Source organism: Drosophila ficusphila, unplaced genomic scaffold, assembly GCF_018152265.1.
Source record: "Drosophila ficusphila isolate 14025-0441.05 unplaced genomic scaffold, ASM1815226v1 contig_286, whole genome shotgun sequence".
NCBI classification, from domain to species: Eukaryota; Metazoa; Arthropoda; class Insecta; order Diptera; family Drosophilidae; genus Drosophila; species Drosophila ficusphila.
In genome coordinates, this window is record NW_025064189.1 from 9,136,616 (window position 1) to 9,161,686 (window position 25,071).

The window sequence follows — 25,071 nt, forward strand, 5'->3', positions numbered from 1 at the left end:
GAGATTTCTACTGTCTCTGGAACCACGTAATCTGGGCGGGCTATTTAATATTATTTTGTTCTCTATTTTCCTCCAAGGCTGGGTGTACTTACTCATCAAGGGTGTTCTATAGAAGACAGGGGGAGTGATAAGCTATAGATTGCTTCAACGGTATCAATCAATATAAACTTACATAGGCATGCCTAGACAATATTAAAAACCTAAGTGGAATCCACTTTTAAAACCACAACAAAGATTTGGAAGCAAAAAATTCTAATATCTCTTATTGATTTTCCTGCATAGTTCGATTCCAATTTTTCGGGTTTGCCACCTGTATGCGGTTTTCTTGTTTTATTTGCTCCGGCTAACCGGCTCATTAGTTGAGGTCACCTGATGAATGAACACGTTTCAATTTGTTTGCCCTCCCAACGAGCGGACAATATCTCTCTATTATAATGGAAATAAATGTGCAGAGTCGCCAGCGCTAAATCGATTTTCATTCGCAGCTGTGTATTGTTTGAACGCGAATTTAATTTAGCTAATTAAAATCCGGAAAACTGAGGGCTCGGGGGCAGAGTCAATAGCCCAATCGGGGTGACCAAATAGAGACGTGTGTCCGCCCTTGTCTGCCGACCACTCCCAATTCTATACCTATATATATTTCGGTTGCATGTCCGACGCTCGTAATTTCGACATTTGGATATCCGGTTCCTGTTCGCGAGACAACAACACATGCAAATGAGTCAACAGGGTTCGCTTTCCCATTATTTCGGAGCTTTCCCCTCTTGTTTTCCTCTGTTTTGCCGCTCCTGCGGGTGGGTGGTCGATCTACTTGGACCCCGGCTAATTTGTTGTTCAAATTTATATTTCTCAGGATATATACACAAGTATCTCGGACGCCTCGACCCTCGAGCTCATTAATTAGGAAATTCTTCTCGCCGCTTTCCCGATTTATTGTTTTCGCATTCCCCCAGTGTAAACATATTGCCAAAAAGGCAGAGCCAAAGAACAAATGGGCGAAAAACAAACTGAAAGGCACCCGAAATCTTTCATTTTTTCATTTTTCATTTCGCATACATACACTTTCTTTGGCTTGCACAATTTTTGTGAAAAGGATGTTTCTTTGGTAGAAAAGAATGTATATAATAAATATTCAAGCAAAATAAAATATAATAGGCTTTTCTTTAAGTTTTTTATTTATCATCAAAAGTTATTTCGATTGAGTTCCTGGATTTGTAGGGTGTTTCAAGTTCGTTTTTCGCCTCAAAATTTCACTTCCTCCACTTGCTACTCATCTCGCATTTCGCCATCTTCGCTCCAGCGATGGCAACAATTTCGAGATACATTTTTAAAGGCGCCATAAAAGTCGAATGATGACAATGTCAATGTCTTGCCCGTCCCCTCGAAATGTTTCACCTCTGGAAGCATGTGCTACTGACCTCCAGCCGGGGCCGTAAAATCCACACAGCGTGGCATCGAGGGGGGAGGGGGAGGGATATGGAAGCGATATTGGAACAGAATGTGGGCGCCATCAATTATAATTCTCGCGCGCAAAAAATTCACTTTTATGGTGGCGTATACTTGATGTGGTCGCTCGTTGATTTCCCATGTTTGCTCCGCTTGCCGCTGGCCAGAGTGTTTAATTATGAACAATTGGCTGGCGAGAAATTCGTCTCACTGCAACTTCCGGTATTTCACTTCTCATTTTTCAGGCTGTCTTTTTGCGGTACTTAATTATTCCCAGAATCGCATTGAATAAAGTCCCATTGCCCCCCGCTGGAATTCAATTTAAATTGGAATTTTCGTGGGTGGGTGGATTTTTGATCAATGCAGTCACAGTTTTCCTCTCTCTGGTTTTTTTTTTTCATACTTTTCTGGCATCGGGCCGTGCCTGTCGCATTGGCTTTCGGATAATCTTTATCAATTTGGGCCACTGACAGTTTTCCAGCAAGTGTTTTTGTTTGTGTCTGCCGCTTATTTATGGACAATGGGCTGCTTGTTTGGGCAAATAAGGACACAATTCAGGCCAGTGGCTTTCAAGTGGGTAGCACTGCTATTTTAAAGTTTCTACTGAAATTTAACCCGTGTGTAAAGTGGTCGTGAGTGTTTTTGACGCGTATGGTTGATTGCCTAAAACGGTTTTTTGTATTTTAATAGATTGTTGTGACACAACAAAGCAAATTATTCATACTAAGCGGCGACTTGAACTGGCGATTTTAGTCAAATAAAGAATATTGTCGAGGCAGGCTGTTTCGGGTGGTCTTAACAAATATATAAAATTAATCTTTGGAAATCAATGCCAATAAACTTACTGGGGGCTTAACAACCAATTTAAACTCGACCTCTGACGCATTTTAAATACATTTTCCGAGTAAATGCTCTCGCCTTTTGACGCTTTCGTCATAAAGCCGTCCAATTTATCAACCCCAAAATTAATTCCCCCAGCCAAATACAAGCACAAAAAGCGTTTACAGCTTCCTTAAATGTTTATGATTAATTTCACATAATTATTAATAACGATTTTAATTGGTTCTTGCTGGCGCGTCAGAGATTCTCTTTTGTGATACTATAAATTAAAATTCAACAAACACAAACCACAACAACTGCACAATCAAGTAAAATAAATTATAAAATGCAAACGCACAACTGAAAAAAAGCAACAAAACAAAAACAAGCCGATATTAAAACGCAACGAGTGAAATCATCGAGAATGAGCAAATTTTCCACAATCATCGCACAAAGATAATCGCGAAGAGCAGAGAGTCAGCCAAATAAGGAAAAGCAATCAGAGAGGCAAGACAAAAAGCAACGCAACATAAGAAACCAAACCAATTTTAAGTGATAATCAATAAAAAATAGCACAAAAAAAGCATAAAGCGAAATCAAACCGAAAGGCTTTATTAGCAATAAAGACAGCAACACCAATCGACAACTAGAATATTTGTGATAAAGTCAAGTGTGTAAATCAAAGTTTGTGAGTGTGTGATGTACGACGGTGCACAATAGAAAATAAAAGTTTCATGGGGCTTATTGCATAAATTCCCGTTAACCGTTAAGAGTGATAAGCGTCGACCCTGAGGCCTCATAAACCCAGATTGCGTGTTAAATAATACATGGCCAAGAAGTCTGCGAGCGGCAAAACTGCGAGAGATTAAGTTTATTCCCATAACTGCCATTTTAAACTCGACTGTTTCCGATGTCGTTCACTTCTCCACGAGTGCAGCCCCACCAGAAACAATCACATCATCAACAAAATCACCAATAACATCAACAACTCTGAGAAATTGGAAGAATAAGGACAATCGGGAGACAAGCGAATCAGCTTGAAGGGCGACATCAAAGCCACGCTGATGATGGGCTACATCATGGGTTGTGCTTGTTTCAAAGGTACGAAAATGCATAAGAGTTTAAATACACAAAGAAAATACTTTAATAATTATCAAATCTAACATTTGATTTGTTGATTTATTAGAATTTATTATTTCTTTAGTTCCTCTTGGATTGTTTGAGGTGTTTAAAAGTTGACTAATAGGAGTTTTTGGCTTATTAAATAACAAGTTTAAAAAAGTTTTATGTATGTTCTCACTACTATAGTATTCCCTAGTCGATACCCTTTCCACCAACTGCTTTTCAACCTGTCGCAACCCACGATTTTCCAACCTCACTTCATCCGCTTTTCCTTCCGCTCATTAGGCGGCTCTCTGGGAAAATCTCTGGCAGAAAGGAAAAAAATCTCTGCTAGAGGCTTTTCCCATTTTGTCACGCTTTTTCAGTTTTCGGTTTTTGGTTTTCTCGCATCCTGCTGCACACGCAGTTTCGCATTTTTCTATGCAACGTCACCGACGACGTCACGAAAACGGAAATGAGAGCCTGCGCTCTGCATCCTGCGCGCTCTTTATCCTTGTTTTCCGCTCTCTCTGTTAAGTTTTCCTTAACATTCGCTGGTGAGTGTTAAGTTATAGCACTTTTATGGCAACCCGACTATTTTTGTTTTTCTTTTGTGCATTTTGCAGGGCGATTTTCTCGTGTGTTTTTGGCTTTTCACTGCTTTTGATGGTTTTTCATGGGGCTTTAATGCTCTTTTTCTTCCACGTCCTGTCATTTCCCTGTGTCCCTGTGTGTGTGAATTACTCGATAGCCTTTTTGAGTGCAATGTGATTTTTATGTTGCCTTTTGCACTTTCCTTGTTGATTTCGTTTCTGCTTGAATGTTTGTGGATTTTTCGGCGGTCTGACGGTTCGGACCTTGAGTTTGTTTATCTGGTTAGATTGGGGATACGAAAGGTGTATAACGTATACGAGGTGGTGGCTCAATTTGTTTGGAGGTGAAGTGCACTTTGTGCTCCCTGATTGACCTGATTGTCAGTCAACTCAGAATTGATGGTGCATTATTATATCAGATTTTGTTGTTTGTTGTTGATCCTTACATTTTGTATTTATAAATATATTTTTTTGTAGTTACATGTTAAATAATTTTATCATGCAATAAATTTCCAATTAGACCCATCACACTTTAAAAACCCCAAACATTTCTCTCTCACTTTCTTTTCGGGCTGAAATATTTATTGTATTTGTACTTTATTTTTAACACCTGGAATTTGAAATTCTTTGTGAATGGTTAGCATACTTGAGCCATCTCGTTTGAGGCATTTCCCGTGACTTGCGAGGCAGAGAAAGCCTTCGGGCACTTAGCAGCCTCCTTTTGCTGCTTCTTCCTCCTTTCCCCGGACACTTTCTCTCCCTTATCTGTTCCTTGCCTTCGCCTTTGCATTCCATAAGCCACAAAGTATGAGTAAGCACTTAACCCTTTCTTGGCCGATGCTTTCTCTACCCCCCTGTCTCTATCTCTATCCCCTTTCTCCGCTGTGCGGCTCTCTTGCATTCCTGACACGCATTGCAAGTCTAACCTTTCACATTTATGCGTTGCACACGCCCATTTGCCGCCCACTTTCTCTCTTCCAGTTAGTTTTATTCAATTTTTGCGCTATTTTTACTGATGCAATTTTACAGCGGAAGCAAGAGTATCGAGACAACCATGGAGAAGTGCAGAAGGGGTTAAGAAGGCGGTGAAGAAGCGTCGACGAAGGGGAGAAGTGTGCAGAGGGGAGGGGGAGGGGGAGGGGGAGGCTGCCTAAGTGCTTGGCCCATTAAAGTATGCAATCATTTTGCGGTTAGTTGCCCTTGTCGTCCTGCCTCTTGAATCACCCCTTCCCAACAGTTTATTTAGCCCCTTCCTCTTGGCAATTTCCCCGCTTTTACGGCTGCATAAATTTCGCCGGTGGCATTCGCCTCCGAGCGCTTTAGTAATCCATTTTGAGGTCGCTCGTTTCTTGACAGGATTAACCATTTCCAATGGGCTTCCTCAGCTATTAACGAGGACATTATTTTATTACCCGCCTGGTCGAGTTGCTTATTTGGAAAACTGATTATAAATATATAAATAAATTTATTTGTTTTTCTGGCCGTAAAATTTCTTAAATGACACTAAATCGAAATGGCATGGGAAATCCATTCATCTTTGACTTTTATGCCACATGTTTTGTTTTGGCCAAGTTTCTGTGGGCCAAGTTCATTCATAAGCAAATGAGTGGAATTTCTTCTGGCTGTTCTTCTTTCAAGTCTCTGCCCCCACAATTAAATCGAAAACACGACGCCCCCCTCAATTTATCCCCTCCCATCTTAGAGTGAATCGCCCGTAGAAGCTACGTATAAATAAATAAATAAACAAGCGTTTAATTGAACCGGAAATTATTGTGTGTGGGTTGTATGGTGCTTCTTCTTCTTCTGCATATCCCATGTGTGTGTGCTCGGTGTATTGGTGTGCGTCTTATTGGAATTTGTGTTTCGTTTTTATTTAGTTTTATCCCACAGATGTTGTTGTTTGTTCGCATTGCGTTTTAGCTCTTCAACTTGTTTGCCCAGTTGGATTATTGTGGTCCGAATGAAAGGGAGTTTGTTAAGGGGGAGAAAAGAAAGAGAGAGAGAGAGCTAGATTGGGAGTAAAAGAGATGGCGAGAGGAGCTTGAGGGAATTACAAGCTAGTTTTGGGGCAACAAAAATCCATTCATGTTCCTTATTAGATTTATTTTTGGTAACAAGTGCCAGAGATTTAAGCTGGAATAGGTTTATGCATTGAGGTAATCGGAACATAAAAACATTTCTCTCTTTAACTGGGTCAGCCATAAGCTTAATTTTCGTTTGCAATATACCAATGCTTATTTTTAAGAACTAAACAAGAAAGGAAGCTTCGGCAAGCTTACACTTGTAAGCCATAAATTTGCCAATTTTTGTCCGATTCTTAAATGGCATACCTCTAATCTGTTTGTAATCGCATCCTTAATAAAACTGCATTCAAAGTTTTCCATTTCTTGAAGGTCGACTTTTCGTCGTCTTACACTGAGAGGCTAGTTTACATAAAAATAGATTGACGAATGGTGATGGTATAAATTGTTAGACATAGAATTAGGCTATTACTAGAACTCGTAGAAAAGGGGGTTTCCCTTCTAAATCCCATTAATATGCAACCCTTAGCATTAGCGTGATATATATTTGATTAGCTTGTGTGGGTGTGTATCTGTGAATGTGAATGTGTTTCTTGTGTGTTTACCATAGCTCTCCGGTAAATTACAGTTGACAGTCGTTGCATGTTTCGACTTACGATACTCGGCAACTGCCATTTCCATTAATGGCCACTCAGCCACGCCTTCAACTTGTTGAGCTAATATAATTTGACGTTATTTATTCGGCTGGAGACACTCGAGGAGCTATCTTCACTGGATAATCGGGGTTCTCAATGCCATAATTACCCGGCTTAGGAGCTATAAAATGTAGTGCAGGAAAAATATCACTTTAGTATTGCCAAAATGTCTCGAATTGTAGAGGCTTTCAATAAAACAGTGGTGGAATATTTTCGAAAAACAAGTCTCAATGGCTTCGGCCTGCTTTACTTTATAAGAAGACGCCGGATTCAGAGAATCTTCTGGTTTCTGTTTATTAGTTTTGGCATACTCTTCGCTGCTTATGCCGTGTTTGCCATGATTCTGGAATTTCTCAGCTACTCATCTATTACAGAGCTCTCAGAAGTGCAAGTTGTAGAAGAGGAAATGCTTTTTCCTGAGTTGAAAATATGCAGTGGATATAGGTTTAGTCGAAGGAAAATGGTTAGATATGCACAGGGTTTGCTTAATTACAACCAAAGTTCCGAAGAGTATTGGCTGAATGAGTTATCATTGCTCTCGGGTTACTTTGATCCCTTGTCTGTTAAACCAGAGGATGTATTCAATATAAATACTTTACTGGATGTTCAAAATATTAGCCTTCTTTTGCTAACTTTAACTCCCGCCTGTGAGTCCTTAATAAAAAGTTGTAAAGTTAATCAAATGCCAGTAAATTGCTCAGAACTATTTATACTGAAAGCTCATAACCAAGGAATTTGTTGTGCCTTAAGCAAAGCGAATCTCACGGGAGAACTTTCTCTTTTTTTGGACTCCTCGCAAGAAGATGCATATCCTTTAAAGGAAAACTTTCCCGGCTTTAGCCTGCATGTTCCGAGTTGGCTGGGCAGAATTAGCATTAACCCCGGCGAAGTGGCAGCAATACAAGTGGAAGTTATGGAGCTTCAGGGAAATCCTCAATTAAGAGAGTACGCCATAGAAAAGCGAGGTTGTTATTTTCCCCAAGAGGGCAAAAGCCGGGAAAAGTGCCTCAATGAGTGTAAACTAAATGCCACGCTAATTAATTGCCAGTGTGTGCCATATCCTTTCGAGTTGAGCGAGGATATTTTTCAGCACTGCACTTTGGAGAATGTAACTTGTTTGCAGTTGGTGGAAAGTGAGTTTTGATTTTATAGTCTATCCTATAGAGCTCCTTAGATTACTTGACTTTAATTCAAATCCAGGGAATTGGTCCCCATCTCAGTGCGCCCAGTGTCTGCCGCTCTGCAATGAACTGTATTATAGATTAAAGAAGAAAATCCTGGGATATTTGCATCCGTGGAGAAGCGAAGTGAATTTTAAATACGTGACTCCACGTCGGCAGCTGTACAAAGCAAACATTCTCTACCATTGGTATCAGATGCTGTGTGAGTTTGCACAACTCTTAAAAAAATTCATTTTAATTTAATTAAATATTTACCTACGATACATATTTAATCCAAGCAAACGTCGGTGGCGTTCTGGGCATTTGCATCGGCTGCTCCTTCATCAGTGGCTTCGAGTTGATCTACTTCATGGTCTTTCGCCTATGGTCCAACTATCTTCGGCAGCCGGAGATTTAATTAAGTTAAATGTTACTCATACGCCGTGTGGACAGATGCGATGTGATGTATCTCGGCGACAACGTGCGAGCGACAGGGGCGCATTAATCTTGATGACTTGAATTGTAACCGAGGCGAAATAAATGAGCGAAAAAGGGGCAGGAAGGGGTGCTCTTTGGGGGGTGGTGGGTGTAGCTTAGCCGTGGAGTGTGCCGATCATCAAGGTTAAGTGGTCTGCTGAGCCCCTTTTTCATCGTCTCGGCTTGTTCGTCGCCTGGGGGCCACTTGATGACGACTGAGCGGCAACAAAGATACGGGGAATGTATCTCCTCGTGCAAATACTGAAAGGAAAAATGTTGTCTCATTAAACATGATTTTTCGATGACAAATACAAAAAAGTACAAACCAGTAAAACCAGAATGTGCATTGAATGGTTTAAAATTGAATAACATATTACTAAGAAAGATGGTGTTAATATTGAGGATTTTAAATTATGGTAATAATTCAATTTGCGATTTAGATTTTTTTTCTCAGTGAACTTTTGTGAGTGTGAATACCTTTCTCAAGTGCACTTTATCGTGCGTTTTACTGTATTGATTTTTTCCAAACTGACTTGTCAGCTTTTGAATAATAAAATTCCTCTTTCTTTCGTTGCAGGTGAGTTTTCCCAAGAAAATGGTGACCCTACTACGTAGCGTAAGTTTTATTGCGTTTAAGATTTAAAATTTGAAATACCTGTTTAAAAGAAACTGTAATCGCGCTGTTAACAGAGAAAAGCTTACGAAAAGCTGTTAGGTAGTGGGGAAATCAGCTAAGAAAAATTTTCATCCGAAAAGCTCATGGAAAAAGCTTTTCCCATATGGACTGGGTTATGTTTAACAAAAAAATTTGATGGACTTCTCTCAGTTGCCACAAATCATGTTCAATCAATTGAAACGTAAAGCCAAGAAGCTCTAAAAATCTGAGGAGTGCTTATACCAAGCCATGAATTATCAAAAATCTGGCGATAAAAAGTGCAATCTAAGCATGGAGTAAAATCTAGGAGCTGCACACATTTAATAGCCTCCTGGGGGCAAAAAGCATCGAGCAAGGCGAACGTCTCCATTAATTTCAGAACCGCCAACTTATCAGGCAGCGTCATGGTCCTAAGTGATTTCCCCGGCTCCGTTGATTTACGGGGAAAAAGTGGAGAGGAGAAGCGGATATCTGCTCTATATTACACACATAGAGCCACTGAGCGCAAGGACATGCGATGCCATGTCCTTCACCTTCCCGTCGCCTCCGAAAAAAGCGAAAACAATTTATACATAAATATCTCCGAGCGGGGACCTTCGGCATTCCTTTTAAAGTATTCCGCATGCGGCGGCGGCTTGTCCTGACATTATATTTTTTCCCCGTTTTATTACTTTTTTTTTCGCAGTCTGATGAGTTGCTGATCAAAAGCATTCCACTCCGGCTCTTCCTGGCAACAGTTTCGGGGGAAATTCAATTGGTGCCGCTTAATGTGTCACATTACAGTCTATTCGGGTATTCCGATTTAGCGGCAACTAATTTGGGATATTTGAGAGGTCCCGAGTTTGAGTGGGGATCCTGTCAAAATAGTCTTTGATTTTTGACAGCCTAACTTAATTCAATTACTGTTTTCCAGTTAAATATTCAATACCCTAGATTTCTGCTTAGGCTTTAAGTTACTCCCAAATTTAACGTTTAAAAACTTGCTTAATCTCTATGAAAAAGCGGACATTGTTACCATTACCATCACCATCATGCATTTCTTAAGGCCTCCGTGAGTTTGGGCGGCGGCTAAAAAGTTTTTGGTGAAAACTTGAAATGAAATTGGTTCAAATTAAACATTTCGAACTGCTTCAACTTGTGCCCCAAATTGCCTGCCATTGTTCGCCGCTCGGCAAACTCCGATCGTATAGGAACGGGGATGTGGATGTGGATGTGGGTCCCAAGGACATTAGGCATACCTAAACAGAGTCCTTCCTCCGCCTTCAGCGGAGTAGAGTCCTGCATCGATGTTGACTGTCTCATTTGCATAATTCTAATATGGAACATTTTTGGCCGGCATCTCCCTCAACTGTCCACCTACACACACGCACTTGGCTCGTCGTCCTGGGCGAGGAGATTTGCATAAATAAAACCGTAGTTGTGTCCTTGTCAACGTAAATTACGGCCATTTGATTTCGGCAATTACAACGCATTTTACTTGCTACTTGTGCAACAAAACCTCTCACTATCTCCCTGCCCGCCACAACCTGATTTATATATTTTTCCTGGCAGGGCAATTTCAATTTAAGCTGCTCTCACTCAAGTTCGACATGTTGTGTTGGCCAAGTTAATTATGGGCTTATCCTTGGACTTGTCTGCAGTCGACTATATTTATTGTCGCTGTTCTGTCTGCAGGACTTCCTCCGTGATTTTTCCTTTTGTCCGCCATTGTTCGCGACGATTTTCCTGCAACCAAGTCGCAGCAATTTGGCTCTCGTCCCAAACAAAAAGGTAGACAACCTTGGCCATGAGAAGGACTTTCTATTTATCTATTTGGCCGAAGCCAACGCCAAAGCCAACGCCAAGTTGCCGACTTGTTTTTTGGTCTATTTGCATTTTGCGGGCAGAAAATGAGAACGAAAATGATTATCATTTGTTTTCGTTAAGTTGGCTAAAACCAAACTGTCCAGAGCCAACAAGTTGTGGCAGCTCATAAAAATGAATTACGTGCGACGGCGTCCCAAGGATTCTGTAGTTTATCTAAGCTTTTCCGCATGTCCTTTCCCAGAGTCTTCCTAGATTTCGGGGGATAACATTGCGGTGGCTTTTTGGGAATAAGGAAATACCAGGAGTTGTGGTTTAAAGAAATGCAAATTGAATTTCCTGGCTAAATGTATGTATGGCAAATTTTGTATGTGCTTGACTTAAAAGCCATACAATATGGGGTTCGTTATTTATTTCCATATTTTCGTATAAATTTATGCTCACACTGAAGTTATTTCTTCCATTAGTTCAGTTATCATAAATATTTATTTGAAATTTTCAACTTCTTTATTGAATAATGCACTTTAATTTCTGCTTGCTCGAGACTTCAGACTTTAGAATGCACACTGAATATAAAATGCTACATTCAATAAGCCGAAAGAAACTTGCAAATTTCAATTTCGCCTTTGACAAACAACTTGAAACGTTGCGCCCAATTACAAAAAATAATTCAAAATAATTTGTATCGATTTCGGTGAAGAGCTCTTTGCGATTTCTTTGCCCCCTAACGACTATGTTGCCTGCACCGATTCCAATTCGTCCTTTGCGATTTGCATGATTTTCCTCTGCCGACTTTCCAATCCGCTTTTCCGATCCGCTTTCCGCTTTCCCCGCCGCCCTTGACCGTTGTGTAAGTCCCGGAGTCTTATGCAAATGCTTTCAGGGACAAGTCCTCTCAATCGAGGAGCGATTCCTGTCCTCCCGTCGCTCGTCCTGTAGTCCTGTCCGTTCAATCAAAGTTGACATTGCCTGGCGGGAACATCCAGGACTCGGGATTCATCCCTGTCATTGTCATTTTTCCTGTTCCTTGTATGTGTGTGTGTGTGTGTTTGAGTGTGGGCTTCGCTTTAAAGCGATTTTATTTATGCAACGGCATGTGCTCGCTGAGCTGAGTTCTTAACCGAATTTCGCATGCAAATTTTGCACGTGCCCTCGTCTTTGTGTGCATTTAATTATTAAAATTTAATTTGGCCAATTCTCAAGCCTGCTCCGGCCTTAACTCTTAACCCTCCTCCAAGATTGGGTCCTTTGTCTGGCGAGCAAACAACCTGTTTGCATCCTCACCTAAAAAAACTAAAATATGACCGAACTAGATTTTTTTTTAGAGAAGGAGGGCACATCATTGTTATTCCTGTTGCTCCTCTCTTTCGGCTGATAAATTTTTGATAACTTGCGTCACTGGCATTTTAAATGCGAAAGGGAAAGTTGTATTCTTCGCAAGAGAGTCGAGTTGCGATTTAAGAGAGCCGAAAGCTTTTCCGCATTTCCCAGCACGTGCCGTTTTTGTCGGCGAAAAGCGAATTCAAGTTCAAGTCGCACAACATTGAAAGCCAAGTTCACAGGCTCCAAGGCTCCATCGCCCCCTCCCTTTCTATTCGAGTCGTGCTCTCTCTTTCTGCGGCGCTGACTATGTATTTTTGTGATTATGTAAGCAGTTTCCAGCTATTGGTCCTTTATTGTTTTTTTCACGTCCTGTGAAAATGGCAATGGAGATATGAAAAATTACTACAAAAATCTATAAGAATTCAATGAAGGGTTCAAGAGTTATCCGTATGTTTCGAATAACCAAATTGAAATTTATTTTTAAATGTATCTTAATTATTTAATGCTGGGGAAACCTATTTAAAGGCCTGCCTATACCGCTATTACTTTGCCATCCGATGTTTATCTTTGTTTTCTTTATACTTTATTTTTGTTTGCGGCCAAAAATTTCAATTGCATTTTCTGGTATTTATTTTTCATTTTCCTTAGCATTTCGCTCGATGCTGGCAGCCGTCCTTTTTGTGATTCCTCGGCAGCTATCTGTTGTTTGTTTGGTGTTTTCTTTTAGCCTTTCTTTTGGGCCGCCTTCCCCTTTATTTCCCTTGTCATTGGGAACAACAAAGCGGAAGGACGCCCGCCGCCATAGTTTTCCCCGTCTCTTTCTCTGTCCCAGCTGGCTGTCTCTTTCGCCCCGCCTCTGCCCCTCTCCTTTCCCCTTTCCTCGTGCTCTGTCATTCATCGCGTGGTTGTCTCACATATCTTAGCCTCTATAGATTCGCCGTAGCATCCATAAACTCGTGTAAACTTGTGTTTTCTATACTAACTACTTGGCATTGGTTTTTCCTTGAGTTTTTCGGAGGATGAGAAGGAGGCGAGGCTTTCCCTTGTTGCGCATTCGAGATGAAGTCTGATTTTCCCCTCAGGGGACCTTCAACGTATTCCTGGCCTTGATTAGCTTTCGGTTTGCCCTGGAGATCGAGGGAATTTCAATTCAAATCACTGTAACGCTGGTTATATTTAGACCCCATGTTTAACCTTGTGGACAGGGGCAAAAGGAAGGAACACACTTCCTTTTCGGCGTGTCACTGCTGTGGCTTTTCCTCTGCAGCCAGCTGACAATGATGGAGCCTGGCATTGATGCTGAAAGGACCAAGAGGACAGGGACAGGGACGGGCAGAAGGACACGGCCAAGGACGCGCCAGGAAATGAGGAGGGCGACACTCAGTGCCATCGAGTTATGACTTTGAAGTGTTTGCTCATCAACGGGAAAGTTATCTCTGCGACACTTCTGCCCAACTTCAGTAGTTTTCTCGAAAATCTCCTGTGCGCCTGAAGTCCAACGAACCAAGTGCACCTATTAGTAACAGCCAAATAAATTTTCAAGTGAAAGTGAAGAAAAGTTCAAAAAACTTAAAGGATTTCTTATAGATTTTACTAGGAATTCAGAAGAGGCTACGTAAGTTTATTTAAGTTTTATTCTGTTATCTCTATTCCTAGTAGTTGTATTCCTAGTTTTTTGTGAAGATACCCAGTAGTTGAGTCCTGTTGCCTGCTAATGACTTGGACTTGGGCTCTTTTAATTTGCTGCTTGTCTGCCACATGCCACTCGGCATTAATTTCGCAACATCCTTCTTTCCTGCCCCGACATTGTGCTCGTTTGGGCGCTCATTTGCTTTCGGTTCACTTAATTACAATAATTCATCAACTTGTTTTCGCTCTATAGAAATCCAACCACGCTCCGTGTTGATTAAATTCGTGTTTCATTGTTCTCTGCTTTTATCGGGATGAGTCGGGAGATCCAGGGAACTCAATAAGGAAAATGCGGTGTATTATTCGGTTTGGTTTGTGGCTCCTCCTTCTGTTGCATGTGCAACAGGCAAACATCAGCATAAATATATGGCCCTGACCATGGCAGTTGCATTGACGCACACAAAACCCCCGTTCTGCATTTTCCCATTTCACATTTTCCATTTCCATTTTCCCTCACTGGCTAGCCGCAAAACTCCTGCCTGATGATTTCAATCAGACTGTGGGCGTGCATTAATGAAGAGGGAAATGGAAACGAGCGAGGGAAACTCGGGGAGAGGCGGGCGAATTCGGGGAGTGGACAGGACAACAGGCTTCGAGCCGGGCTAACAAACAGGCATAAACAAAACACACGCACACTCACCAGAAATCATGGCCAATAAGAGCGGGCAAAGCATGAAGAGATGACAAAAAGCTTTTCTTGTCCAAGAGAAAAACCTACAGCTTTTCCTGCTCTTGCAAAAAACATATGCTCAGTCGTTTAAATATTAACAATAAATTTATTTAGTAAAAAAATTATTAAATAATATTAAATACTTTCCGATGATCAACTTTTATTGTTTTTAAGCTTCTCTTAAAATTTTCTTTATATTAACTTACTTTGTTAAACAATAAAATAATTGGTTATACATTTAAGCAATGACTTTAAAAGAATAAGATTTTTAGTATTCCAGATTAATAGCATTCCCAAAACTTTTAGAACTGCCAGAATACTTAGGTTGCCTCAAATATTAAAAACTACTGCCAGAGTTGACAAACTTTCTTATGCCATAACTTTTTAATTTAAATTCAAGCCCGAGAAACTATGCGATTATGCAAACGCGGCTAAGACGACAGTTTCCATTATGAGGCTTCGTGGCACCGGTTAAATTATGCAGAGGAAAAAGGCTTGCAATGTGCCATTAATAATTTCTTTATGTGGCCGCAATGTGGCTAATTGACAGAGCAACGTAAAAAACAGCCGGAACTCTTTTGGCCAAAATAAGAGAGCCTCTTCGCCAGTGGGTTCAACCACCAGAAAAGCTCTCTCTGCGCCGCTTATCAGTGGGTGATGCTGCTGCTCTGGTGGCTCGACTGGCTCGATTCTCGAAATTGTTGGGTGGTTGGACGACGCCTTGTGTGGTTTTGGTCGCTGCTCGTCGCTCGTCGCTTTTCGCGCGGCGCTGCGATGTCATGAAAAACATTTGAACGGCTTCCGTGGGCCGTCAGTTTGTTGGCAATTCTCGAGCCCGTCGGAGCACCAGAAGATATTTAGAAAATATTCCAAAATTAGAAAACCACTCAGAATACAAAAATCTCAACAATTTCTAAAACAAAAGCCAAAACAAAAGACACACAAACCAATGTTTATCAATCCAAAAACCAAACAAATTGTGATGTGATACGAGGCGGATAATTAACGCGTCTTTTGAGTTTTCCTATTTTCCCCGATACATTTCTGTTATTTTTGGGTAATTTTTATGTTCTACCATTTTCAATTTTTTTATTAGCTGTTAAACGTATTTATCGTCGAGTGTTATTGTGTGTGCGCGCGAAGTTAATTTCAAATTTTTATGCTTCGCCCATTTATGCGCGCCGTTTTAATGTGCCAAGTGAGGAATCAACAACAAAATCATAAATAAATATTTTTGGCCGCAGACGAAATTCAAATTGTGGACAGACACACAGATATTTGTGGCGATTCGAAACTAAGTGGAACCATTCATTTTGAATCTAAACAAAAGTGCATTGACTTTGGCACGGCGGCAGACAAAATCCAAAGTCAAGGTGTTCTCTTGTTAACTCTTGTTATTGTTGGCACCAAATGTTTATGTGCATTTAAATGTGCATTTTATTTAACGAATTTATTCGCAATACCAAGGCGCTATCAGCAAAGAAATATTGAAATTTGTTCATTTATGTGTAATTGGCAAAAACATAACATTGTAAGAATAAATTTATGAGAAACATAAAAAAGATGTAACAATTTTATGTTAAAACAAGCTGATTCTTTTATTATTTGCAATGTGCGATGTTGTACAATTGCTATGGCAAAGAATTTCAAGTATAACTATTTTTTATTAATTCCCTGAAATGCTTTGTTTTAAAGATCATTCAAAAGAAAATAAATGAACTTAACAGTAGCTTAAAATCTAATAACATTCAATTAGTGAGGGCTAGGTAAATTGGATTAATTGCCAAAAATTGAAGTTTCAATTGCTTCTCCACTTCCAATTTTAATCTGTACAGCAAAAGTACCCAAAGCGTTTCCACGCAAACAAATTGCCATAAGTAAAACCAATATTCTAGCCAAAGTAGAAGCGAAATTTGAGCAAATATTTGGGAATCAGCTGCACACAAACACACACTCTACCAGCCACGCCCATTGAAATAGCTATTATAAGTTTTATTTGCAACTAAGAAAGTAAATTACCGAAAATTTCAATTCGATTGAGGCCAAAATAAACAAAACAAAAGGCGGAGGCAGAAGCAGCCACTCAATTCACATGAGATTTTCCACAGATGGGAAAAGTTTTGCAATTAGAGCGGGTCGGGAAGATAATCCGATGGAGAGATAAGATGACAGGAGGCGAGAAGCAAATTGAAGTGGAAAATGGTTGTATAGTACACTAACTTTATCATTATGCCGAGGCTGGACACTCAAATTATAATTCACTGGCCTTAAACTCAACTTTGCAGACTTTTAGTTCGTTATGTTTTTCGGGTACTTCGTGCACAGGAATAAATAAGTAGAATATATATTTGTATAAATTTATATTTAAATTCATACACATTAAAATAAAAGGCTCAATAAGCAGCATTCAAGAATTTTTCAACATTCAAAATTTAAGACCCTTTAAACTACTTTAAATGGTGTTTTACATAATTCTTTGATCAGTGTAGTGTTGTATTTTTTCGTACGCAGAAAACACGCACCTGAGAGCGAAATTTGACCCGAGTATCTGTAGGATACATAAATAATAATACCCTGGGTCGGCGAAGGCGGACCAGCTGGGTTAACTGAAGCAAATGGCCATCGATATGGATGCCATTTGCTGAAGTATCCTTGAGAGGGAAAAGCGGGGAGGAGTGGGTTTGGGGAAAATGGTAAAAGCTAAGCAGGCTTATTTGCCGAGCTGCTGCCCCTCCGAATTTTGGGAGCCCGTCCTTCGGGCTTACGTGACTTTTGTGCCATGTGCGAGTGGTCCTACCATAATTCTTCCATTTTCTCTGGATCTCCGGGTGCAAGTGAAATTAATGAAGCAGTTCATCCGACACTGAATTGATTGGCTTATTACGCTGGCAACTTGAGTAGTAATAGGAATTGGAATTTCACTTTCGTTCGTTCCCTGTCGTTTGGCAGACAACAACGATTTCTTTTTTTTTTTTTTTTTTTTCGTTTAGAGGGGGATAAGTGCTCCGATGACAGGACATTTCTTTCGGCTGCATGCCCCATTTGCCCCGCTGTTTTCCGCGATTTCCCCGATTTCCCCAGGGGAGAGACATATGGATAGCTTCTCATAATTGAATTCCCATCAAACCGCAAATAACATCAAAATTACATTATTTGCTCCTGCCATTTTTCCCCGCCCCGTCGGATTTTGTTTTTGCTCCTGCTCTTAATTGCGAAACATTTCCGATATTTCAGTCACGTTCGAGTGCTATCAATATGCCACGTCAATGCCTCAATGCCTCAATGTTCGACATCGATGGCAACTTTTTGCCACAGCAGCCTGCCTCAACATTTCTGCTGCCGTGCCGTTAATTTTTGGTCTCCTTTTTTCAAACACGCATTTACATAATACCACAGAATGTTTAGGGTGGATAAACCTCCCGAGTCATTTGTTTGATTAGCAATTTCAATGGGCGTGACAGAATCACTCAGAAGTCGAGGGTGAAAAAGGAAAGCTCATAAAAAAGATTTCTAAATGTGTTTTACAGAAGAGCAGAAACTGAAACGGCAGTTACTAAAAACAAATTATTGTGTTTCCTGAACAAAACTCAAACTACAATAAACATACTACGATTTTAAGAGTCCTCTTGAATAAACGGTTAACAAACGCATCAAATTAAGTCAACTACGCGGGTCGGTTGTTGTTTAAACTATATACGTCTACACACAAATTAAAATAAATATATATATATATACATAAATATCTATATACAAACCGTAAAAGACAAGCGTTAAAGAGGCTTTCAAAACTAACATTTAATGTGAAATTATTGTTAAACCGTAACACTATAAGCAACGTATAACCATAAAGGCTTCAAGTTAAATCAGATGTGACAAAAGCGAATTAAACATTTAGCCAACTGCTCAACCAAGTCAACTAAGCAAATATTTGTTAATTACAAAAGCCAAAACCACAAGGACAGCAACACTATACAAATAAAAGCAAACAAAGTTACAAAACGCCGCAATTGAAAGCTTCCATTTTAAACAGAGAAATATATACATATATGAAACACATACGAGTAAATATTTAAATATATGAATTTACGCAATATATGAACCTATAAAGAATATATAAAAGTTACTATTTTCTATAAATTTAACATACATAATATATAAAGCATATATTAAACGTACTTGTTGAAGACAAAACGAATATTTTAAACAATAAAACCAATTGAGAACAATAACGGAGTACGTACTTTTTGTGGACAAAGGCGGAATTTTAAACTATACAATAGCGAGGAAAAATAAAAATATTTTAAAAGTGAACTTGAAAAGCCATAAGCGACGGAGAAAATTGAAATAGAATTACCCCACTTTGGTCGGACAAATGCTGCAATACCAGCAACCGCAACAGCAACAACAGCTACTGCAACAGGAGCAGCAACAGCAACAGCAGCAACAGCAACAGCAGCAGCAGCAGCAGCATCAGCAACTACTGCAGCAACAGCTGCCGCAGCAGCGACGGCAGACGTACAAGGAGTACTTGCAACAGCACCAGCAGCAGAAGCAACAGCTGCAGCAGCAGCAGCCGCTGCGCATCTTCCGCGTCCACTACATCCGGCTGAACTCGAAGGACGGCGTGCCGTCCATCAACCAGCAGATAAATGGCTGCCCCAACGGATCCCCGACTGGCGCCAAAATGAAGACCATAGCGCCGAACATCCGCCGCCGGCGGCGGTGCGACAAGCACCACCTGGAGCTCTACTGCAACGAGACCACCACTCCACCCACAAATGTCCCGAGCAGCAGCACCAGCAGCGGCGGCTCCACCAACCAGCTGAAGCCCGGCGGCCTGAGGATCCGCGAGTGCATCACCGCTCCGAGCACGGCGGCCAGTTCGCCGGTGGACGAGCACATGTGCATCCCGGCCCCGCCCATCACGCCGCCGCCCGCCTTCCTCACCGAGGGCTACAAGCGCTCCAGCACCTCCGTCTCCACCTCGGCGCTGCCTAGTGCCAGTGCCAGTGTTACTACTAGCAGCCAGGAGACCCAGACCCGGAATCAGACCCACAACCACGGCCACGGCCACAACCAAAACCAGAACCAGAACCAGAACCAGAACCCGAGCCAAGCTGCGGCCCACTTGCAGAACCTGAAGCCCGGACTGGTGCGCCAGCAGAAGCCGTTCCCCGTGGTCGCCAAGCCCCTCGGGCCGCAGAAGCCCCGCACCACCGCCACCATTGCGGTCACGTTGAACAGCGGCTCCAACAAGCCACGTGCCACGGTCAAGAGAAGTTTAGGTGAGCGCCAAACCGAAACACTTGGAGAAAATGGGGAACACTTAGTATGTTGTCAACTACTACTACAAAATATTAGGAAATTATTTGTACAAAGAAATCACTTGGTTCAGCTTGAGTAGTTTGTCTGAAAGATAGTTTTGAATTAAAAGTATTACCTACTTTATAGCAGGATTGAATCCTGGACTTTATCCTAATTTCTTTCTCTGCTTCGCTGGTCGAAAGTAGGGATCGCCTTCAATTCCCAAAACCCACTCAACGTCGGCGATGAAGCATTGCCTCGGACATTGCAGCGTTTTATGGCGGCGGTAATAAAGTGTGCTATATGCGCAAGTGGGCGGTTTTGGTCAAGTGTGTGACTGTGTGAGTGTGCTCGGGAATGATGGGCGTGGTCAGCCATAAAGACGAGCGAGCATCGAGCTGCAGCTGCGTCCATCCACTGGAATAAATTCCGTGGTCCGAAAGTGGGTGGTTCTTTGGGGCGGCGGAGCGATTAGGCTTAAGCCTGCAACTTTATTGAAAAGTTTTATGACCAACAGAAGCTGTGCGCTTTTTGTGTCACTTTGATGGGGAAACAAAGAGCTTAAAGTGTCGATCGGGGAGATAGCTGCACTCCATAGTTTACAGGGAGTTTAAAACTTCAGTTTTTAAATGAAACCTATCTCATGAAATTGTAGTATTATTGTGCGTTTCAATTTAATTTGAACTAAAAGTGCAGCACTGGTAAATGATATTTACACAAATTTTAATAAATAAGTGGCTAATTGATTTCCATTATAATGATGCAGGAAACCACAGTAATTAATCAAGTTTTTTTACACTTCCGAAACCACAAAAACTCATTATGTACAATCATTTGATTAATTCCTCTTGCGCAGAAATCTGACGGCCTTAAATTTATTACCAATCAGCAATAACATCCACTTGTCCGCTCGGCATATATTTGCCTGATCCTGCGTGTAACGAACTCCATTATTGCCAGACTTATTTGTCCAAGTGTGTTTGCGGGTCTGTGGCTCCTTTGCGAACGATACTCAATAAGGCCATTGAGGACGATATGCAAATGTTGAACTTCTGCGAGCGAAAGGCGCGCAGAAAGTGTCAATAAAAATAAGTTTCAATGCAATTGCCGCCTGCAAGCAAGGAAGGGCGTTTCCACCGCCCTCGCTTTTGATTGCATTTGCTGGCTGCCAGGAATCGCATATTGAGCCGGGCAAACTTGCCTTCGAGGAAGATGCAAAACGAGAAATATGTATTTTGTAGGTGGTCGGTCCGGAGGGTTTGGGAAAGCCAACCTCCTTCTGCCAAGAATTGTCGCCTCGAGTTTGATCGATTTGTGTGCACAATTTGCTCATAATAAAAATTGTATGCCCCGTGTATATTCCGGAAAATCATTTTCTCTGCACTGAGAGAAGAATTTGTGAAGCCAGAGTAAAGTATAAAATAAAATAAGTAGTAGGAAAGGCAAACACACAATACGTATTAGGAAGATCATCTTCTTGGATTAAGTTCATTAAGCTACCTATAACATTCTTTACTTTTCACTGACATTGAGTTAGATCATTTCTGTTTGCCCGATGAATTGCATAAGGCCATTTAGAAATTGTGCTCCGCAGTCTTGTGCCAACACGTGTGTGTTGTCAATTACCAGACTTCGGCATGAGTTTGCCAAATTTTCGTGCTCTTGTGGCCATAAGATGCTGCACAAAATCTAATTCCGCAGAGCAGGGCTTTCATAATGGATGGGGTGATGGGGTGGAGAATGGGAAATGGAAAATGGAAAACGGAAAGCGGAAAATCTATGCCAGAGGCGGCGAGTGAAAGCAGCTCTACTCAACCTGCATGTTATGAAATATTCAATCAAAATAAACAATTTTCAGGCCATAAATCCGACTTGCAGTCAAGGTTATAGTTCTGCCAACTTATGCTCCAATTTCTGCTCCCATTCAGTCAGTCCATTCAGTGCATATCTGAAGCATTCATTACATTATTAAAATGTTTCGATTTTGCATTCAAATAACGAACTATTTGCGCCAAAGCCAGCGAAAGTCTAGTTGCTTTCCCAATGACAGGGATTGAGGAAAGTGTGGGGGAGCAACTTGGTTGCATGGGCGAAAACTTTTGCAATTTTCCAGCATATAAAAGATGGAGCATGACTTAAATTAAGAGGGAGTAGGCGGAAAGTCTCTGTGAAAATATATAAGTTCAAGAAAAACATACTCGCAGCTTTAAATTTCTCGCTTTCAACTTTGAAGTAGAAACATTTTAGCAGAACTTTTTTTACCCTTTTAAATATCCGAATAGTAAAGCTATTCCAGTAGTCTTTAAACGCTTACAAAACAGCCATTTTGCATTCCATTCACTACAAGTATCGACCCTCGAAACATTCTGTTTAATGAATTTTCACGCCATTAATGGCGAAAAGTTCGCCTTTAGAATTGAGTGACCAGCCAAGTTTGGAAGTCGAAATTAATTGGCAATTAATTGAAACTTGTCCAACTTTGGGGAACTTGCAAGATGCGGAATCCAGCCCACACATAGTAGCTGTGTAGCTGGAGAGAATGTGATGCTCAACCAGCTCAGGCAGCTCAAGGACTGCTCCCCCAAGAATTGCAGTCTGCAAAAGTCCTCGAGGCGATTGCTAATGTGGCCTGCAACTTTCGGTCCAAGTGGGGAAAAGTTTCGCATTGTCCCATGGGCATTACGTTAAAGGGAGCGAGTTAATAATTAAATGCATAAATGCGAGCAGCTTTTCATTATTTTTCCTCTTATTTCCCGGGCCTTGGTGCGCCATAATCCGCAAACATTAACGCAGAGTCATCAAGGCAGGCTGGGAAAATGTGGGAAAATTGTGCAAAATGGGTGGCAAGCAGAAGCTTTTAATTGAATGCGTGACTTGTTGAAACTTTTTGTGATTTTGCCCCAAAACGAGGTGACGATTTGTGGGTGGTAAGCTGCTGGGTTGACAGTTTTTGGCCTGATTTGACTGGATGCCTCTCTGGCTTCTTGATATAAACCGATTAAATGAGCCGTCAAGTGTGCTTTGTGGCCGAGAGAAGAGCTTTTAATGAAAATAAGCAGATATTGCGGGCTTGCAGCGATTAAATGAATTGCTTAAATTGTCTCGATTAACATTTGATTGCATAATCATGGGACTGGGTCATTTTAAGGCTTTATTAAATTAAACTTGCCCTCCTAATTCTTTTTTTCCCCTTTTTATTTACAGGTGAGTTTCTGGCTGCGAAAATCTCGGTTAAATGCGGGTAAACCCAAAAAATCTTTCGTTTTTTATTTGTACACCCCTTATAATCAATCAAAAAGTGTCGGAAACTTGCTGCTATCAATTCGAAATGCAGCAGCGTAATCAATTATCTGTCACGACAAAGTGAGGACAACTATCGAAAGAAGTTTTCCCCTTAACGAGAAAATGAAAAACTGCCCGGAATCCGCTTTCTGTCTCTCTCGCTGGGGATAAACAAGAAAATGTAGAGAATGTCAGGCGAAAGTAATCTAATAAAATTGTTCGGGTTGGCAGCGAAGTAGCTTATTTATGATTTGCAGCATTTCGCTGGAGAGGAAGCTATTTCATGTGGAATATCTGCTGCAAACACTGAAACTATTTGCTGAACAATTTCAATGAAAATTGCATTTGGTTCGGGGCAGAAAGTGAGATGCGCAAACAAACAAACGGAAAACGTAGCATACTTATTTGGGGCAGCACTTAAAATGCCATATTTCGAGTGCCGTTTATGTTTTTTACTTTTTGCACTGCTGCACAGTTTGAAACGATATTCGTTGCAATTTATATAATTATATTTTATGGGGAATTCGGGGATCTTTAGCTGCATTTAGTTGAACACATTGTTGGATAACTTTTTGTTGGGCCAACCGATGTTTTACATAACAATTTGCGTGTTTGGCTGGCGGCCAAGAACAATCGCAGGCAGACGAGTGCATTCCGAATTGGTTCGTTTGCTGCATTCCGCAAAATATGCAATTAAATATCATTTTAGAGGGCCGGTGAAAGCGGCCAGCTTTCACGCACTTTCCAATGCGGCAATACGGCACGTGGGCGCAGTGAGGCGTGTGCGTGTGTGTTTATCAGTTCCTGCCGCGTCCTTGCACACCACGAAAAAAGGAGGGGGGAAACCAAAAAGGGGCAGGCGGAAAAGGGCGGTTGAGATAACGAGGGGGTGGGGGAAATGGAAGCGGGGAAAAAGAGATGCGAGAATCAACATCCGGCGCAGGAAAACTGAGCCAGCAGCAAGTGGCAAGTGCAAGGTCAACTTTGTTGAAGGACGACCGCCTGCCGTCATCAGCAGGCCACGCCCCCTTTTCCAGCCCCGCTCCCCCACCTCCTTTCCGCTTTTCCGCGCCCCCCTCTTCCGCAAACACAAAGCGCAATTGTCGCGTTCTGGTTTCGTGGATTTGCCGCATTCGCAGTGTTGGTATTGTTGTTTGTCCTTCCATGTGTGCACACACACGCTGGTGTGCGGTATGTGTGTATTGTGTGGGCGGGGAAAGTGTGTGCGTGTGTGTGGGTGTGTTTGGCATGTGCCTGTGTGGTTGTGTTTACCCATCTCTTGCTTGTGACGTTTCATTTCATTTCGCTTCGTTTAACGTTTTGCGGTTTTTTAGCACACACTTTGCGCTTAATTGCTGTTGCCCAATCCAAGGAAATTTTTATTTACAATTTTTGGTAAATTAAAAAAGGGCGGTTGGACTTTTTTGATTGGAATTCAAAGATTTTAGAGGTTGAGAGATTCTGTTTACGTATTTGAAATTTAAATCTTGATTATGTTGACGCTCACATCTACTTGACTGTTTTTCTCCCATTGTAGAGCAACTTCAACCATTTCTGGGTCATTAAACAATTTGCTGTTTATCTTCCGCCTCTGGCACACCTCCCGAACCCAACTTTGAATATCTTCCTTTCTTCTTATGGAGAAGCGGAAACAAAGGATCCCAAGGCTGCAACAAGTGTGCAAACAATCAGGCAAACGAACCGCACTGACGACCTGCCCTCCACCAGCAATTCTACTCGCATTTATCAACGTGCCCTCCACTCCACTCTGCCCCCCGCATAATTTTCTATGCCACATAATTCAAATTTTTTGCTCCTGCCGCTGCCAGGCCTGCTAAATAATTCAATGCTAATCTTTAAATTAAAATCAACTCCCGACCATTACGAACAGACGAGCCGAAACGTGTTTGCACTCGCCGTCCAGCCAAAAAGTGGGAAAAGCACCGACTACATAAATAAAATGAAATAAAATTCTTCTATTAGCCGGGTTGTTGTTCCTTTTTTTTGTTGCACATGCCAGTGAAAATTTTATT

At 41.3% G+C, this 25,071-nt stretch overlaps 2 protein-coding genes across 13 annotated transcripts in view; both read left to right on the top strand.

The window, feature by feature from the left end:
- Positions 1 to 25,071, top strand: part of LOC108099269 (protein nutcracker) — a 91,885-nt gene that overhangs the window by 46,486 nt on the left and 20,328 nt on the right. The window contains exon 6 of one of the 12 annotated variants that reach the window (XM_017202741.1): positions 22,961 to 23,273. The exons of 7 other annotated variants lie outside the window; for them this stretch is intronic. In XM_017202741.1, the coding sequence (XP_017058230.1) occupies positions 22,961 to 23,001 (41 nt within the window). In that variant the 3' untranslated portion in view covers positions 23,002 to 23,273. Of the gene's footprint in view, positions 1 to 2,492; positions 3,367 to 18,140; positions 19,738 to 22,960; positions 23,274 to 25,071 lie in introns of those variants that run through there. 4 more of the 12 variants (XM_017202721.2, XM_017202730.2, XM_017202704.2 and 1 more) reach the window with 4 other exon arrangements.
- LOC108099327 (sodium channel protein Nach) lies at positions 6,135 to 8,321 on the top strand. The gene is made up of 3 exons (XM_017202782.1): positions 6,135 to 7,808; positions 7,876 to 8,058; positions 8,135 to 8,321. The coding sequence occupies exons 1-3, from the start codon at positions 6,842 to 6,844 to the stop codon at positions 8,251 to 8,253; spliced, it is 1,269 nt and encodes a 422-aa protein (XP_017058271.1). The 5' UTR covers positions 6,135 to 6,841; the 3' UTR covers positions 8,254 to 8,321.